Source organism: Tamandua tetradactyla, chromosome 10 (genome assembly GCF_023851605.1).
Source record: "Tamandua tetradactyla isolate mTamTet1 chromosome 10, mTamTet1.pri, whole genome shotgun sequence".
NCBI classification, from domain to species: domain Eukaryota; kingdom Metazoa; phylum Chordata; class Mammalia; order Pilosa; family Myrmecophagidae; genus Tamandua; species Tamandua tetradactyla.
Genome location: NC_135336.1, coordinates 20,310,499 through 20,330,478, shown reverse-complemented (window position 1 = coordinate 20,330,478; position 19,980 = coordinate 20,310,499). Strand labels below are relative to the sequence as shown.

The window sequence follows — 19,980 nt, the reverse complement described above, 5'->3', positions numbered from 1 at the left end:
GCAATATACCTGAAATGAAAATGGTTATTAGCTTAAACGTTTACAGTTAGAAGGTTGTGAAAATATCTAAATGAAAGGGTCAGAAAGAAGATACCTCCTCTGAAGAAAGGCTGCTGGCATCTAGTGTTCATCTGTCAGATAGCAAGACACATGACCGTGTCTGCTGAACCTTCACTCCCATGTTTCATTGCCTTTAGCTCCTGGTTCCAGCAGCCTCCTCTCTGAGCTCTCTCCAGACTTCTCTGAGTATTTCCCTTTCTGAGTTCTCTCAGCTGTTTCTGTCTTTTACCTTCTCATAAAGGACTCTAGTAAAGGATAAGACCCACCTTGAATTGGATGGGTCAGATCTCAATTGAAACAACCTAATCAGAAGGTCCCACCCCACAATAGCTCTGCACCCACAGAGATGGATTAAAAGAACGTATTATTTTATGGAGTTCAAACCAACACAAATGGTTATGCAAATGCTGAAGATATGGACAATATGCTGTTCAGGAACAGATGAAATAGTATTTCTGAAACTGGGAAGATAAGCTCTGAGAACATAAGAGTGATTGTTTATAGTATGAAGAGTATGAGTGTGGTATATCTTAGTTTTCTTTTTAAACCCTGAAATAGCACAACTAGTGGATACCCACCAACCTTGAAGGAGCTAATTATTTTGTAAAGATAATTTAACCACACTTAAGGAACTACCTTTTTTGTTTTTGATAACGACTTTAAACGGGTAACATTGCAAAGGTTAATCAGGAAGTCAACTAATAAGCTGATGAGAATTCATATAAATTAATGTATGGTAGATGTACTTCCAAGGTTACTGTGCCTCTTCCCAGATTTCGTATTTCAGATTTTATATACTACAGAGTAGGCCTCAGCAGAATGACTTGCGTATCTAAGGCTCTGTAATCTTTGTCTTAGTGTTCAGCAACTCTTAGCATTTTTTAAAACTTCACATTTCTACTAGACTTTTTATTCATAGTTCTTTATTTGTAGGAGAATGGTCAAGTTATTTATTATAGGTACAGTTTGTTCCTTATTCTCTCCCTATGCTTACTGCAGGGTTCTGCTTATTCACAGGACTTGGTTATGAGTCCTGGAGTCAGGTTTGGGTTCCTGGCCCTTTCATATGGTAACATGCATCTTTGGACATACTATCTCAAATCCTTGAGTTGCTTTTTCTTGATCTGTAACTTGGAGCTATTAATAGTAATAGATAATATATCTGGTCACAGAGTAAGTATGTTATTTTAAGCCCCCACAATTCTTTTGACTAGATAGTACAGTTAGAATCTAGGCTTTTAGGGCTGTATGTCATATTTAAAACATCTTGGATTTGAAAGCTAGTAGATCATTTAAAAAGCTTCTAAAGGAGCAAGATTTTAAAAGTATGAAAAGGCAAGAAAAAATGTAAACCTTAAGTTTTGCGGTGCATAGGCTGTGAACCACTTGATAGGGCTGGGGCAGAGGGTTTGTGTATATGATAAAGGTCAGGTTAGATGAACTGATGAGTTTACCAACAGTCATGATTCTGAGATGTATACTAAAGGTTTCTTCATGGTATTGTGTGTGTGTTTGTATTGAACTTGGCAACATTAATGTTCTTGGCAACATTAAAGATTACCTCTGTTTTTTTTTTGGTACTACTAAACTATAAATGCTCTAAAATTAGACATTAAAGAGTTGTTTCCTCTGGGGGGTCTTCTGACTTTCTTCACTTCCTGTTTTTAATCACTTGCTATGCAGAAAGAGAATTAAAAGCAGGTGCATGTTATCTGAAAAAGTCTTTAATGGGCTTTAAATAAGTCATGTGAACAGATTTTCTGATTTTATTTCATTATTGTTGTTTTATTTCCAGGGGATAATCTTGGCCAACAATACAGCAGCCCACAAGAAGTTATTGGGAAACGAGGTTCTGATATCATCATTGTAGGCCGGGGCATAATAACAGCAGCTAATCACCTGGAAGCAGCTGAAATGTACAGAAAAGCTGCTTGGGAAGCTTATTTGAGTAGACTTGGTATTTGACTGCCTCAGATACATTTTTGTAAAAGCCTTGAAGGTATATGGTCTCCTGAAATTCCCTGGCTTAAAATAATAAACAACCTTTTAATACTGCTTGGATTCTTCCACAAGGCCTGTGTTGAAATGACTTCTGGCATCACCATGGTCTTTAGGAAATTCTGAAGCAACTTCATTTTCAAACTTTCTTTTAGCAGCTTTAGTCCTGTCTGTTAGGAGGGATCATCCAATGTGGAAGACTGTATCTCTAGGTCAGACTGCTTTTTTTATTTTTCATTGCAGTGGGACAAAAATTTTAGGACAGCAAGAGGCTAAAACCACTAAAACATTTCTTGGTACCCTTAATATCTATTAGCTATTTTCCTCATCCTGCTTAAAAGTAATAGTCCAGGTACCCAAGTGGTCCTGGGTCCTAGAACTGCTGTTGCTCACCTGCCAAAGGGAGCAGGTGGGGGAAGATGATTATAGCTGAGCTCCGAAGCAAATATCTGGCTATCATTTCAACAGATAGAGAGGGAGTTCTGACTCATTTATTTCCCCAAGTGCAATGTGGACCTATAGTGAAACTCAGAAAACAGCTTCTTTTTGCCTTATTTGAATTACAAATGTAGACTGTTCCTAAAAGCAGTGTCTAAGGTTCTGTTTGGGGATTTGCATAAGGATCCTACATAATTGTCCCAGTTATTGCTAACAGAGGGAAGTCACCCTTCACTGAGTTATAAACAGGAACTATCCACCTCCTTCCCTCACAGGCCCAGCCTCCCTGTAGTATGACCAATTAGGCTACCCTCCCCTTACTCTGGTCTCAAATTCTCTATTTCTAACAGGATTTCCTCTAAGTTTCTCTAGAATGGATGACTTTCCCTGTTTTCCAGAATGCAGATTTTTTGTATTTTGTTAGTCTATGCAGGAAGCATTTTACTATGGTAAAGGGTGGGGATCTACCTGACTGTTCAGATGACCATTTTGAAATGGCCACCCTGCAAATTCAAGGCCCTATTGGAGCAGGGCCAGGTATATTTGAAGGCTCTCACAGTTCTGATTCTACCAGATGCTCACTTTCCATTTTTCTTGTCTGGATCTCACTTACTGGCAGCTGCAGATACAGGTCAGAAGAGGAGAGTTGCCATGTTTCCATCCATAACTGCTCCTCTCTTCTCTGTACTGGCCCATAATGAAACCTGGATTTACTCAATGAACCCAACAAATATTGGGTTCCCTCTTGGAGTAAAATGCTGAGGTTCGGTTCGAATTTCAGGCTCCCAGCACTGCACCTCTGTGGGAAAGAGAAATTAACAAAGAATAAGGCCAGAGGAAAGGGAAAAGTGTGTAGCTCCTAGAGCTAGCTGAGAGGAGCTGAAGTTATAACTGAATAGTTTGTCAGTGATCTGAAGCTGAGAGATTTTTAGGATAATAGGCTGAAATGAAGTGCGTGCTTAATTGACATTCATTGGGTAAGCAGTTATCTTACTTTTACCGTGTGTGCATCAGAATCACCTGGATTCTGGATTGCTGGGTCCTAACCATCCGAGTCTGAGTAGGTCTGGGGTGAGGCTGAGAATCTGCATTTCTAGCAAGTTCCCAGGTGATGCTGTAGGTGTAAGGACCATGATAACCACTGCACTGGTCGCACATGAGAAGACCTCAGGATCTGCATCCCTGTCCTGCAGAAAATCCTTCACAGGATGCTGGTATTGTGCTGGCTACTCTTACTGAAGCTCATCCAGGGCCCTTGCTAAGAAAGCTGGGGAAAGAGCAGAGACGTCTCAGAATCACCTGATCCCTGCTCCTTCTTTAAAATGAAGATTCCTGGACCATCAGATTCTGCTACAGTAAATTTGGGGTAAGGCCTGGAAATCTGCATTTCTAATACATGCCCTGAATGATTTTTTTTTTTTGATGTTTCTTGAGAGTGAGCCTGGCACTGCTTTTGTTGCCATCAATGCTGTAGCAAAGTTTCATCCAGCCTGAGAAAATTTCCACATTTTCTAAAGCAAAACTTGAGCACAAATTGACTCAGGCAAAGAGGAAAACACATGGGCTGTCTCAGGGACTATGGGATGCTAGTCTGCATTACAAGTGGCATGAGGTAATTTAGCCCTCATCGATGGATATTTACCAAGCATGATCTGTGGGTATTGTAGCCCTTAATATGAAAAACAGGAACAGTCTGCACAGGGTAGTCAAAATACTGTAAAACTGAGAGTGGATGACTGTCCCCTCAGCCTCTTCCTCCAATCCTCTTGGCATTGTGTAGAACATAAGCAAATAGAAATTTACTGCTAGTGGAACCCCAAAAACCGTCTAGTCCGGCTCCCTTTATTTTAGAGCTACAGAAGTGAAAGGTTGTGCTCAGTCACACAGCCAGCCTGTGGCAGAAATAGGTCTGGAGTCTCAGGCCCAGGGTTGTGCCTCACATGCTGATGCGAGTCATCTGTAGGAAAAACTCCCTAAGGAAGCCCCTGGGGCCCATCTAAAGCTTGCCTGACCAAAGTCACTGGAGGGCAAAGATGGCAGCCTGAACACATCTTTGTCTTAACTCCCTTTCTCCTCAACAAAATGTCTGCTGAGATCAGCAAGGCCTATAAGTGTCTGCATGGCCATAGGCTCTGCCCAGATCACCAAAGAGGACAGGTTCCTTTAAGCCACATGAAATGGGGAACAATAGTGGGAAGGGTAAAGGCTTGAGGACAACTGCCAGCATACTGATTAGTATGATGCTGCCCCAGAGATGCAGTCTACAAGCACCCCAATCATGGGTTTGCTTCTTCATGAGGATCTCAAGTCCTACAGAGCCAAGGGTAGGCAAGGAAAATAAAGCACCTGGGGAAATCCAGCAACAAGGATAGAAATGCAAAAAACTATACGTGTAGTAGGTATCAGCTCCACAGAAGCTAGAATTTCACTCTGTTATGTTCATTTCAGTGTTCTCAGCACCTGGAACAGGGCCCAGCAAATGCTTTTGGATGAATGAACGTACACGTGGCTCCTGATGAAAGTGAACTGCTGGAGGAAACTGACAACAATGTCAGTAACAAAGCTCAAAATAACAAAAATACTGAAGACAAAAATTTTTAATTGTTTTGAATTTGAAAATGTGATGAATTTTAAAAGTAAGAAGTGAATGATGATTATTGAGACCTCCATTTGTGGGCTGGGAGAGCAGAATAAGAAATAGATAAAAAAGCAAAGAGAGGAGAGGGAATAATATATGAATATGGAAAATTTCTACAGCTGGGAAAAAAAATTGAGTCTGTAGGTTAAAAGGGTCCATTGAGATCCAAGCAGGAGTCATGGACAAAAGCACATAACAGACTGTCCTGTAAAAACTATTGAATTTGTTAAACTAGTAAATTTTACAGACATCTAGAATAAACTTGCAAAGTAGAAGTCAGACGACTGATAGGTACAGCAGAGTGTTTATCTGTAACTCTGGAAGCTTGGAGCCAGATAGTGACATGCAGAAACCTTGACAAGAAAGGATTGTCAAAACCAAGCAAGACCAAAGGAAGAAAGCCTTATTTTGTCCAAAACGTAAATTTTCTGTAGCACACATCCTAAACTTAGCCTGTCTGGATAGTTCATTTAAACAACCCAAACACATGGAGCCCAGAATGGGAACAGGGACTTGTAATTCTGTGTATTTTAATGTTATACCCAGGTACATCCCAGAGTATGTTGGGCAGATAATTTAAAAGTATATGCAAAGTCCCTTGGAGGGACTGGAGAAAAAAATATGGAACTATTGAACTTTCCCACCTGGGAAGCCCCTGATATTGTCTCAAACACTAATGGCTCCCAAGTTAAAAGGCCAAACTCTTGATCTTGAGGCTTGCTCTTCTGAAACTTATTTCTGTAGTGGCTAAGCCAATCTATAATTATGCCTAAGAGTTACTTCCAGAGAACCTCTCTTTTTGCTCAACTGTGGCCTTTCTGTAAGCCCAGTTCTGGAAGTAAAGTCATTACCCTCACCCTTATATAGGACATGATATCCAGGGGTGTGAGTCCCCTGGCACTGTGAGATCAACAATGCTTTCCTGACCAAAGGAAAAGAAATCTAACAAAATAAGGTTTCAGTGGTTACGAGAGTTCAAATAGAGTCAAAAGGCTATTGTGGAGGCTACTCTTACACAAATTTTAAGTAGATATTGCTAATTTCCACGGTTTGCGAAACACCAACTAACATCATTCCTGTTAACCCTAAAGAACAGCCAAGGTGCTATCTGAGATCCTACAAAGATGTACATGCTAAAACCTTCATACCTTCCTAAGCCAGGTAGGTTGAAACCCAGAAGTACCAGCCTCTCCAAGAACGTCAACCAGCTCGTCCTGCTATCCCATACTGTCAGTACCCCTTTCAACATGAAAAAAAGTTAGAATGGGCATAACCCAAATATCTCTAAAGATTGAGAGAAGGATCAAAGGAGGAGACGTTATAACAAAGAAGTTAGGATTTAACAAATGAGTATGACTACTGAATCGTTATATTGATAACTTTTTAGTCTCCGGTGTCTTGGAGCAGCTAGAAGGAAAAACCTGAAATTGTGCAACTGTAACCCATATCAAACTTTGAAATCTGTTCTAAAATTATTTGTTAAAATGTACTTTGAAATTCATTGCTTTTTTATATATGTGTTATATTTCACAATTAAAAAAAAATGTTTAAGAAGAAAACAAACAAGAATCCATACCCAGATGGTTCTCTCTCAGATAGTAGCAGCCTGATCGGAAGTGTTCCTAGGCTCTCCTTGCACTTTACGGCTCTGTCTGCTGTCCACACTAGCAAGTGAAATACCCTGAGCATGTCTTTTAAAGGGCTCGTCAAATGGAGGCTGGGAGTGCAAAGGTGGAGTGGGTGTGTCTGACTAGTAGAAGTGGACTTATCTGTTAGCATCTTAAGTGATGACTATACCAGAATCTTAGGAAACTGAAATTGGAAGTCCTTTGGAGATAATCTGATTCATTACTCCATTTCACAGATAAGTGATTTGCACAAGATTTCAGGAGCGCTAATTCCAGGCAAAGCAGGGACTGAAATTCCTGTTCAATTCCAATTTGCCATTTTTACTAAAAAAATTCCTGTTCAATTCCAATTTGCCATTTTTACTATTCTACTTCTCTCACTCCCTTTCTGTATGGTTAGATGTATTCCGTTTTCTATTCCTATTTGTATGTCTGTATGTAGGTACATAGCTATACAAATTACTATTTCACAAATCAAGAAGTTGTTCATTGTACCCCTAAAGAGTGGGAGAAAGATCAAAGGTGATGGTGGAGTTATACAGAGGAGGTCAGATTTAACAAATAAGTTTGAGTGTTGAATCAGTATATTGATAATTCTTTTAGTCTCCAGTACCTTAGAGGAGCTAGAAATAAAAACCTAAAATTGTGGAATTGTAACCCATACCAAACTCTGAAATCTGTTTTACAACTAATTGTTGCAGTGTATGTTGGAATTTACTGCTTTTATGTATATATATATATATTATTTTTCACAAAAAAAATGAAGAAGGAAGAGTATAATAGAGATAGGATTTAACAACTGAGTATGACTGCTGAGTCAATATATTGATATTTCTTTTGGTCTCCAGTGTCTTGGAGCAGGTAGAAGAAAAAAAATGAAAAATCGTGGTCCTGTAACCCATACCAAATTTTAAAATCTCTTCTATAACCACTTGTTAAAATGTACTTGGAAACTGACTGCTTTTTTGTATATATATTATTTTTCACAATAAAAAGTCTAAAAAGTGTTTATTGAATTGGAAGTAAATCAGGTATACATTGTCCCTATCACTGTGGAATTTAGTTTCTAAAACTTTCAAAAGATTTCCCTAGCATCATTAAAAATTATTGAGAGTTCCAGAAAGATGGCCAAATAAGGCAGATCGACTTCAGCCTTGCTCCAAGGAAAAGTTAGAAAGGGATGGGAGGGCAACTGAGATGGAGATTCAAGAGTGCATTGACTGGACTTCCTGGAAGATGGCGGCTTAGTAAGACGCGCGGATCTTAGTTTCTTCTGCAGGACACCTACTAGGGGAGTAGAAACGATACAGAAAGCGCCCAAAGCCACAACAGAGATAAAAAAGACAGCGTACCCCATCCTGGAACGGCTGGCTGGCTGAGAGAAGCAGCTCGGGTGAGATCGCCGAGGCGCGCGGGCCTTACCGGGCGGGGTGGCAAGCGGCCGGAGTTGCTCCCTTCCCCCATCCCGGGCCGGCTGGGAGAATTGGAGAGGCGGTCCCCTGAGACCAGGGCGACTGGCGCCCACACCGCGCGCAGCCCCCGGACCAACTGGGAGAGTTGGATCGGAAACCCCCAGGCCGCGGAGAACGGTGACCCCGTGACTCCCGGGGAACGTGTACTCTCTCGGGCGGGCCGCTGCCGCTGGTGCCCTCCCGCCACGCTTGTTGCCCAGGGCCGACTAGGAAATTCGGACAGGCTCTTTCCCTGGCTGCGGCGACCAGCAACCCTCCCTGCGTTCGGACACCCTCCCTGCATTCGGACCCCGGGCCGGCTCAAGCCGCTTCGGCTAGCGAACCCCCAGGACGGCGAGAGTTTTCCAAAGTTTAAGGTCCCACAGCACCTTTTACTGGTGGGACCCGCAGACAAACGTGTGCCACGAGCGCCACCTACTGCGCAGGATAAGAAAAACAACCCAGAGATTTCACAGAAAAATATTACAACCTTGCTGGGTCCAACACCAAGAGAAATCTGAATAAATGCCCAGACGCCAGCAGCAGAAGATAACTGTCCACGCTCAAAAGATTGAGAATATGGCTCAGTCAAAGGAACAAACCAATAGCTCAAATGAGACACAAGAGCTGAGACAACTAATGCTGAATATACGAACAGAAATGGAAAACCTCTTCAAAAATGAAATCGATAAATTGAGGGAGGACATGAAGAGGACATGGGCTGAACATAAAGAAGAAATAGAAAAACTGAAAAAACAAATCGCAGAACTTATGGAAGTGAAGGATAAAGTAGCAAACATAGAAAAAACAATGGATAGCTACAATGATAGATTTAAAGAGACAGAAGATAGAATTAGTGATTTGGAGGATGGAACATCTGAATTCCAAAAAGAAACAGAAACTATAGGGAAAAGAATGGAAAAATTTGAACAGGGTATCAGGGAACTCAAGGACAATATGAACCGCACAAATATACGTGTTGTGGGTGTCCCAGAAGGAGAAGAGAAGGGAAAAGGAGGAGAAAAACTAATGGAAGAAATTTTCACTGAAAATTTCCCAACTCTTATGAAAGACCTAAAATTACAGATCCAAGAAGTGCAGTGCACCCCAAAGAGATTAGACCCAAATAGGCGTTCTCCAAGACACTTACTAGTTAGAATGTCAGAGGTCAAAGAGAAAGAGAAGATCTTGAAAGCAGCAAGAGAAAAACAATCCATTACATACAAGGGAAACCCAATAAGACTTTGTGTAGATTTCTCAGCAGAAACCATGGAACCTAGAAGACAGTGGGATGATATATTTAAAATACTAAAAGAGAAAAACTGCCAACCAAGACTCCTATATCCAGCAAAATTATCCTTCAAAAATGAGGGAGAGGGCCGCGGTGGCTCAGCGGGCAAGAGTGCTTGCCTGCCGTGCCGGAGGGCCCCGGTTCGATTCCCGGCCCCAGCCCATGTAAAAAACAAACGGACAGACAGGATATAATAAAACAAGAAAATGTTTGGAGATGTTTCCCTTTCTTCCTCCCTTCCTTCCTTCTATCCTTCCTTCCTTCTCTGTCTTTCCTTCCCTTCCTCCCTCTCTCTTAAAAAAAAAAAAAAAATGAGGGAGAAATTAAAACATTCTCAGACAAAAAGTCACTGAAAGAATTTGTGACCAAGAGACCAGCTCTGCAAGAAATACTAAAGGGAGCACTAGAGTCAGATACAAAAAGACAGAAGAGAGAGATATGGAAAAGAGTGTAGAAAGAAGGAAAATCAGATATGATATATATAATACAAAAGGCAAAATGTTAGAGGAAAATATTATCCAAACAGTAATAACACTAAATGTCAATGGACTGAATTCCCCAATCAAAAGACATAGATTGGCAGAATGGATTAAAAAACAGGATCCTTCTATATGCTGTCTACAGGAAACACATCTTAGACCCAAAGATAAACATAGGTTGAAAGTGAAAGGTTGGGAAAAGATATTTCATGCAAATAACAACCAGAAAAGAGCAGGAGTGGCTATACTAATATCCAACAAATTAGACTTCAAATGTAAAACAGTTAAAAGAGACAAAGAAGGACACTATATACTAATAAAAGGAACAATTAAACAAGAAGACATAACAATCATAAATATTTACGCACCGAATCAGAATGCCCCAAAATACGTGAGGAATATACTGCAAACACTGAAAAGGGAAATAGACTCATATACCATAATAGTTGGAGACTTCAACTCACCACTCTCATCAAGGGACAGAACATCTAGACAGAGGATCAACAAAGAAATAGAGAATCTGAATATTACTATAAATGAACTAGACTTAATAGACATTTATAGGACATTACATCCCACAACAGCAGGATACACCTTTTTCTCAAGTGCTCATGGATCATTCTCAAAGATAGACCATATGCTGGGTCACAAAGCAAGTCTTAACAAATTTAAAAAGATTGAAATCTTACACAACACTTTCTCGGACCATAAAGGAATGATGTTGGAAATCAATAATAGGCAGAGTGCCAGAAAATTCACAAATACGTGGAGGCTCAACAACACACTCCTAAACAACGACTGGGTCAAAGAAGAAATTGCAAGAGAAATTAGCAAATACCTCGAGGCGAATGAAAATGAAAACACAACATATCAAAACTTATGGGACGCAGCAAAGGCAGTGCTAAGAGGGAAATTTATTGCTCTAAATGCCTATATCAGAAAAGAAGAAAAGGCAAAAATGCAGGAATTAACTGTCCACTTGGAAGAACTGGAGAAAGAACAGCAAGCTAACCCCAAAGCAAGCAAAAGGAAAGAAATAACAAAGATTAGAGCACAAATAAATGAAATTGAAAACATGAAAACAATAGAGAAAATCAATAAGGCCAGAAGTTGGTTCTATGAGAAAATCAATAAGATTGATGGGCCCTTAGCAAGATTGACAAAAAGAAGAAGAGAGAGGATGCAAATAAATAAGATCAGAAATGGAAGAGGAGACATAACTACTGACCTCACAGAAATAAAGGAGGTAATAACAGGATACTATGAACAACTTTACGCTAATAAATACAACAATTTAGAGGAAATGGATGGGTTCCTGGAAAGACATGAACAACCAACTTTGACTCAAGAAGACATAGATGACCTCAACAAACCAATCACAAGTAAAGAAATTGAATTAGTCATTCAAAAGCTTCCTAAAAAGAAAAGTCCAGGACCAGATGGCTTCACATGTGAATTCTACCAAACGTTCCAGAAAGAATTAGTACCAATTCTCTTCAAACTCTTCAAAAAAATCGAAGTGGAGGGAAAACTACCTAATTCATTCTATGAAGCCAACATCACCCTCATACCAAAACCAGGCAAAGATATTACAAAAAAAGAAAACTACAGACCAATCTCTCTAATGAATACAGATGCAAAAATCCTCAATAAAATTCTAGCAAATCGTATCCAACAACACATTAAAAGAATTATACATCATGACCAAGTAGGATTCATCCCAGGTATGCAAGGATGGTTCAACATAAGAAAATCAAATAATGTAATACACCATATCAACAAATCAAAGCAGAAAAATCACAGGATCATCTCAATTGATGCAGAGAAGGCATTCGACAAGATTCAACATCCTTTCCTGTTGAAAACACTTCAAAAGATAGGAATACAAGGGAACTTCCTTAAAATGATAGAGGGAATATATGAAAAACCCACAGCTAATATCATCCTCAATGGGGAAAAATTGAAAACTTTCCCCCTAAGATCAGGAACAAGACAAGGATGTCCACTATCACCACTATTATTCAACATTGTGTTGGAGGTTCTAGCCAGAGCAATTAGACAAGAAAAAGAAATACAAGGCATCAAAATTGGAAAGGAAGAAGTAAAACTATCACTGTTTGCAGACGATATGATACTATACGTCGAAAACCCGGAAAAATCCACAACAAAACTACTAGAGCTAATAAATGAGTACAGCAAAGTAGCAGGTTACAAGATCAACATTCAAAAATCTGTAGCATTTCTATACACTAGTAATGAACAAGCTGAGGGGGAAATCAAGAAACGAATCCCATTTACAATTGCAACTAAAAGAATAAAATACCTAGGAATAAATTTAACTAAAGAGACAAAAAACCTATATAAAGAAAACTACAAAAAACTGCTAAAAGAAATCACAGAAGACCTAAATAGATGGAAGGGCATACCGTGTTCATGGATTGGAAGACTAAATATAGTTAAGAAGTCAATCCTACCTAAGTTGATTTACAGATTCAATGCAATACCAATCAAAATCCCAACAACTTATTTTTCAGAAATAGAAAAACCAATAAGCAAATTTATCTGGAAGGGCAGGGTGCCCCGAATTGCTAAAAACATCTTGAGGAAAAAAAACGAAGCTGGAGGTCTCGCGCTGCCTGACTTTAAGGCATATTATGAAGCCACAGTGGTCAAAACAGCATGGTATTGGCATAAAGATAGATATATCGACCAATGGAATCGAATAGAGTGCTCAGATATAGACCCTCTCATCTATGGACATTTGATCTTTGATAAGGCAGTCAAGCCAACTCACCTGGGACAGAGCAGTCTCTTCAATAAATTGTGCCTAGAGAACTGGATATCCATATGCAAAAGAATGAAAGAAGACCCATCTCTCACACCCTATACAAAAGTTAACTCAAAATGGATCAAAGATCTAAACATTAGGTCTAAGACCATAAAACAGTTAGAGGAAAATGTTGGGAGATATCTTATGGATCTTACAACTGGAGGCGGTTTTATGGACCTTAAACCTAAAGCAAGAGCACTGAAGAAGGAAATAAATAAATGGGAACTCCTCAAAATTAAACACTTTTGTGCATCAAAGAACTTCATCAAGAAAGTAGAAAGACAGCCTTCACAATGGGAGACAATATTTGGAAATGATATATCAGATAAAGGTCTAGTATCCAGAATTTATAAAGAGATTGTTCATCTCAACAACAAAAAGACAGCCAACCCAATTACAAAATGGGAAAAAGACTTGAACAGACACCTCTCAGAAGAGGAAATACGGATGGCCAAGAGGCACATGAAGAGATGCTCAATGTCCCTGGCCATTAGAGAAATGCAAATCAAAACCACAATGAGATATCATCTCACACCCACCAGAATGGCCATTATCAACAAAACAGAAAATGACAAGTGCTGGAGAGGATGCGGAGAAAGAGGCACACTTATCCACTGTTGGTGGGAATGTCAAAGGGTGCAACCACTGTGGAAGGCAGTTTGGCAGTTCCTCAAAAAGCTGAATATAGAATTGCCATACGACCCAGCAATACCATTGCTAGGTATCTACTCAAAGGACTTAAGGGCAAAGACACAAACGGACATTTGCACACCAATGTTTATAGCAGCATTATTTACAATTGCAAAGAGATGGAAACAGCCAAAATCTCCATCAACAGAAGAGTGGCTAAACAAACTGTGGTATATACATACGATGGAATATTATGCAGCTTTAAGACAAGATAAACTTATGAACCATGTAATAACATGGATGGACCTAGAGAATATTATGCTGAGTGAATCCAGCCAAAAACTAAAGGACAAATACTGTATGGTCCCACTGATGTGAACGGACATTCGAGAATAAACTTGAAATATGTCATTGGTAACAGAGCTCAGCAGGAGTTAGAAACAGGGTAAGACAATGGGTAATTGAAGCTGAAGGGATACAGACTGTGCAACAGGACTAGATACAAAAACTCAAAAATGGACAGCACAATAATACCTAATTGTAAAGTAATCATGTTAAAACACTGAATGAAGCTGCATCTGAGCTATAGGTTTTTGTTTTGTTTTGTTTTGTTTTGTTTTGATTTTACTATTATTACTTTTATTTTTTTCTCTATATTAACATTCTATATCTTTTTCGGTTATGTTGCTAGTTCTTCTAAACCAATGCAAATGTACTAAGAAATGATGATCATGCATCTATGTGATGATGTTAAGAATTAATGATTGCATGTGTAGAATGGTATGATCTCTAAATGTTGGGTTAATTTCTTTTTTTCCGTTAATTAAAAAAAAAAAAAAAGAGAAGGGATAATTGGAGCTGAAGGGATACAGACTGTACAACGGGACTGGATATAAAAACTCAGAAATGGACAGCACAATACTACCCAATTGTAATGCAATTATGTTAAAACACTGAATGAAGCTGCATGTGAGGTATAGGTTTTTTGTTTTTGTTTTTTTTGTTTTTTTTTTCTTTCTATTATTGTTTTAATTCTTATTCTGTTGTCTTTTTATTTCTTTTTCTAAATCGATGCAAATGTACTAAGAAATGATGAATATGCAACTATGTGATGTTATTAAGAATTACTGATTGTACATGTAGATTGCAATGATTTCTAATTGTTTTGTTAATTCTTTTTTTAATTAATAAAAAAAAAAAAAAAAGAGTGCATTGACTGGGAGAGCTTTCTGCACCACATAGGGCGGCCCTAATTCCAAAAGCTGAGGAACTGAGAAGCAGAAAACTGGAGCCTAAGGCAGAAGCATGGAGTCCAGAGGAACACAGACAGGGAGATGAGGACTAGGAAGTAAGCCAGGTTCCTTGAATGCACTACCCTCATCAGTGCAGCTCTGGGACCCAAAGCTCTCCACACACCTGAACCCCTTACCTGCCCCGACTCCCCACGCTCCGAGCACCCCCGCCCCAAGTGCCCCAACCCACCTTCCCTGCACCCCTCCCAAGCACTGCCTCCCCTTCCTTGCGGGCTGTCGCCAGTGCATAAGGGCTGCGGACGCAAACCTCCATACCCAGGTTGCACCTGGCCCCCTCCCCACCCATAGTTTTGCACAGCCTCACCCTGCCCCCCACTGAGCTCTGCACACTAGTTAATGGCACTCTTAGATGTGTGCATGCGCACGGCCCCCAGTCACATCCTTTTGCTCTGAGATCCTGGACCCGGGCATGTGCAAGGACCTCAGTCATACTTCCCAGCTCTGAGAAAGCACTGACCTGCACAGCTGGGTCACATCCACCCCAGCCTATGAAGACATAATGCTGACCTGCTGCCATAGCTGTGCGCATGTGCACAAAGGGCTCTGCACCACCCTAGACTAGCACATACCAGGGTTATGCCCCCAGACCTGTGCACCCACACAACTACATCCTCCCTGGCTGCCAGGCACCCTCATTCACAAACACCAATGTAACATCCCCAACCTGTACCTATACCTGCACTGCAACACATCACTGCATTTTTGTGCCCCACCCTGTACCCTGCATCCTACTGAAGGAAATCAACTCCCAAAGTAAATCAATCAATATATTTACATGTGATGAAAACAATAGAAATCCACTAAGCATATCATAATGCAGACAAATATAGCCCAGCCTAATGACCAAATTAAAATATCAGGAGACAGACATTGGAACAACTAATCAAAGATGTTCATATAACTCTACTTACTAAAATAAGTGAGATGGCTAATGACATAAGAGATCAAGAAGACAGTAGAAGGGCATAAAGAGGAATTTGAAAGAATAAATAGAAAATAGCAGATATCACAGATTAAAGACTATGTTGGACGAGTAAAAACCTATTGGAGGCACACAACAGATTTTTTTTTATTAATTAAAGAAAAAAAGAAATTAACACAACACTTAGAAATCATTCCATTCTACATATGCAATCAGTAATTCTTAACATCATCACATAGATGCATGATCATCATTTCTTAGTACATTTGTATCGATTTAGGAAAAGAACTAGCAAAACAACAGAAAAAGATATAGAATGTTAATATAGAGAAAAAAATAAAAATAATAAAAAAGAAAAGGAAAAAGAAAGAAAAAAACAAAAGACACAACACACAAACAGACAAACAAAAAAAAAACTATAGCTCAGATGCAGCTTCATTCAGTGTTTTAACTTAATTACATTACAATTAGGTATTATTGTGCTGTCCATTTTTGAGTTTTTGTATCTAGTCCTGTTGCACAGTCTGTATCCCTTCAGCTCCAATTACCCATTATCTTACCCTGTTTCTAACTCCTGCTGGTCTCTACAACAGATTTTTGAAAAGACAGAAGAAAGAATAAGCGATATAGAGGACAGGATAACGAATTTCAAACACTCAGAACAGCAAATGGCAAAAAAGATGGAAAGATTTGGATTGGCTCTCAGGGAAATGATAAACAAAATGAAGCACACAAATGTAAGAATCACTGGTGTCCCAGAAGGAGGAGAGAGGAGTAAAGGGCTAGGAAGAGTAGTTGAGGACATAATGGGGGAACACTTCCCAACCCTCATAAATGACATAAATATACAAGTCAAATAAACCCAAAGAACTTCAAGCAAAATAAATCCTAATAGGCCTTCCCCAAGGCACATTCTAATCAGTCTGTCAAATGTTGAAGAGAAGCAGAAAATCCTGAGAGTGGCAAGAAGTAAACAATCTACTACATACAAGGGAAACCACATAAGACTGAGTTCAGACTATTCAGCTGGCACCATGAAGGTGATAAGGCAGTGGTATGAAATATTGAAGATCCTGAAAGAGAAAGACTTCCAGCCAAGAATTGTTTACCCAGACAAATTGTCCTTCAAAGTTGAGGGAGAGATTAAAATTTTCACAGGCAAACAAATCCTGAAAGAATTTTTCAACAAGAGACTGACCCTGCAAGAAATACTAAAGGGACTTCTGCAGTTGAAAAAAAAAATACAGGAGAGGGAGGTCTGGAGGAGGGCACAGAACTGAAGAGTACCAGTAAGGGTAACTTAAACAATAAAAAGAGAAAGAGGGAAAAGAATATATAGATCTGACAATTAAAATAAAAAAGATAAGATAATGCATTCAAGAAATGCCTTTTCAGTAATAACTTTGAATGTTAATGGATCAAACTTACCAATTAAAAATTAAAAATTGACAGAATGGATTAAGAAACATAATCCAGCTAGCTATATGCTGCTTGCAAGAGACTCATCTTAGACACAAGGATACAAATAGATTGAAAGTGAAAGGATGGAAAAAGATTTTCCACGCAAATTTTAGCCAAAAGAAAACAGGAGTAGCTATATTATATCAGACGAAATAGACTTTAAATGTACAGACATCATAAGAGACAAGGACACTATATATTAATTAAAGGGACAATTCACCAAGAAGATAAAACAATCGTAAATGTATATGCTTCCAATCAAGGAGCTCCAGAGTACATGAGTCAGACATTGGCAAAACTGAGGGGAGCGATAGATGTTTCAACAATAATAGGAGACTTCAATACACCACTCTAATCTATAGATAGAACAACCAGACAGAAGATCAACAAGGAAACAGAAGTCAAACAACCTGATAAATGAATTAGATGTAACGGACATATATAGATCATTGCACCCCAAAGCACAAGGATATACATTCTTCTCCAGTGCTCATGGAACATTCTCCAGGATAGATCATAATATGCTGGGGACACAAAACAGGTCTTTATAAATTTAAAAACATTGAAATTATTCAAAGCACTTTCTCTGATCACAATGGGACGAAGCTAGATCTCAATAACCACCAAAGAATGAGAACATTCATAAATATATGGCGATTAAATAACCCACTCTTAAACAAAGAAGAAGAAATTGCTAGAGAAATCAGTAGCTATCTGGAGATGAATGAAAATGAAAATACAACTTATCAGAACTTACGGGATAAGGCAAAGGCTGTGCTGAGAGGGAAATTTACTGCACTCAATGCCTATATTAAAAAACAAGAAAGAGCAAAAATTGAGGACTTAACAGCACACCTGGAGGAACTTGAGAAAGAACAGCAAACTAACCCCAAACCAAATAGAAGAGAAATAACAAAAGTTAAAGCAGGGTTAAATGAATGGGAGAACAAAAGAATAATAGAAACAATCAATAAAACCAAAAGTCAGTTCTCCAAGAAAATCAATAAAACTGATGGGCCCCTAGCAAGACTGACAAAGAAAAAAACAGAGGACGCAAGTAAACAAAATCAGAAATGAGAAGGGGTGTATGACCACATTCCCTGAAGAAATAAATCATAAGAGCAACTATGAACAACTATATGCTAACAAACTAGACAACTTAGATGAAATGGACAAATTCCTGGAAATACACAAACAAGCTAAACTGACTGAGGAAGAAATAGAACATCTCAACAAATTAATCACAAGTAAAGAGATTCAATCAGTCATCAAAAATCTTCCTACAAAGAAAAGCCCAGGGCCAGATGGCTTCACAGGGGAAGCCATCAAACATTTGAAAAGAACTCACACCAAACCTGCTCAAACTTTTCAAAAGTTGAAGAAAAAGGAACTCTACCTAATTCATTTTATGAAGCTAATATCATAAGCAGCTAAAGATGGTATAAGAAAGGAAAACTACAGGCTAATCTCCCTAATGAACACAGTTGCAAAAATTCTCAATAAAATATTAGCAAATTGAATCCAAGAACATATTAAAAGAATTATACACCACAACCAAATAGGGTTTATATCAGGAACACAAGGATGGTTCAACACAAGAAAGGCAATTAATGTAATACAGCACATTAACAAATCAAAAGGGAACAATCACATGATCATCTTGATTGATGCTGAAAAAGCATTTGACAAAATTCAACATCCTTTTTTGATAAAAACACTCCAAAAGATAGGAATCAAAGGTAACTACTTCAATATGATAAAGGGAATATATGAAAAAACAATACCCAGCATCATACTCAATGGAGAGAGACTGAAAGCTTTCCCCCTAAGGTCAGGAACAAGACAGGGATGCCCACTGTCACCACTATTATTCAGCATTGTGCTAGAAGTTCTAGCTAGAGCAATCAGGCAGGAAAAAGAAATAAAAGGCACCCAAATTGGAAAGGAAGAAGTAAAACTCTCATTGTTTGCAGATGACATGATATACTTAGAAGATCCTGAGAAATCTACAGCAAAGTTACTTGAGGTAATAAATTCAGCAAGGTGGTAGGATATTAAATTAATGTGCAAAAATCAATAACATTTCTGTACACAAGCAATGACCTAACTGAAGAGTCAGTTAAGGAAAAAATTCCATTCAAAATAGCACCTAAAAGAATCAAGTACTTAGAAATGAACTTAACTAGGGACATAGAAGACTTGTACACAGAATCCGACAAACATTGTTAAAAGAAATCAAAGAAGATCTAAATGGGTGGAAAGACATTTCCTGCTTATGGGCAGGAAGACTAAAAATAGTTAAGATGTCAAGTCTCCCCAAATTGATCTACAGATTCAACACAGTACCAATTAAAATTCTAACAACCTACTTTGAAGACTTGGAAAAGCTAGTTACCAAATTCATCTAGAAGGGGAAGAGACCCCGAATAGCTAAAAGCATTCTAAAAAAGAAGAACAAAGTGGGAGGATTAACACTCCCTGACTTTAAAACATATTATAAAGCCACAGTGGTCAAAACAACATGGTACTGGCACAAAGATAGAAGTATTGACCAATAGAACTGAATAGAGAGCACAGAAATAGACCACCAAATCTATGGTCAACAAAATAGTCTTTTCAATAAACGGGCATGGAAGAACTGGATATCTATAGCCAATAGAATGAAAGAGGACCCCTATCTTACACCCTATACAAAAATTAACTCTAAGTGGATTAAACACCTAAATATAAGAACCAGCACCATAAAGCTTCTAGAAGAAAACGTAGGGAAACATCTTCAAGACCTAGTAATGGGAGGTAGCTTCCTAAACTTTACACCCAAAGCACAAGCAACAAAAGAAA

At 38.8% G+C, this 19,980-nt stretch overlaps 1 protein-coding gene across 3 annotated transcripts in view; it reads left to right on the top strand.

Annotated features, from left to right (window-relative positions):
• Nucleotides 1-7,717, top strand: part of UMPS (uridine monophosphate synthetase) — a 29,460-nt gene extending 21,743 nt beyond the window's left edge. The window contains exons 6-7 of one of the 3 annotated variants that reach the window (XR_013158498.1): nucleotides 1,856-3,862; nucleotides 4,945-7,717. Coding sequence is in view for 2 of the 3 variants with exons in the window: in XM_077118095.1 (XP_076974210.1) it covers nucleotides 1,856-2,025 (170 nt within the window). In the remaining variant the exon portion in view is untranslated. Of the gene's footprint in view, nucleotides 1-1,855 lie in introns of all 3 variants that reach the window. The other 2 variants (XM_077118095.1, XM_077118096.1) reach the window with 2 other exon arrangements.
• The last annotated feature ends 12,263 nt before the right edge of the window (nucleotides 7,718-19,980 follow it).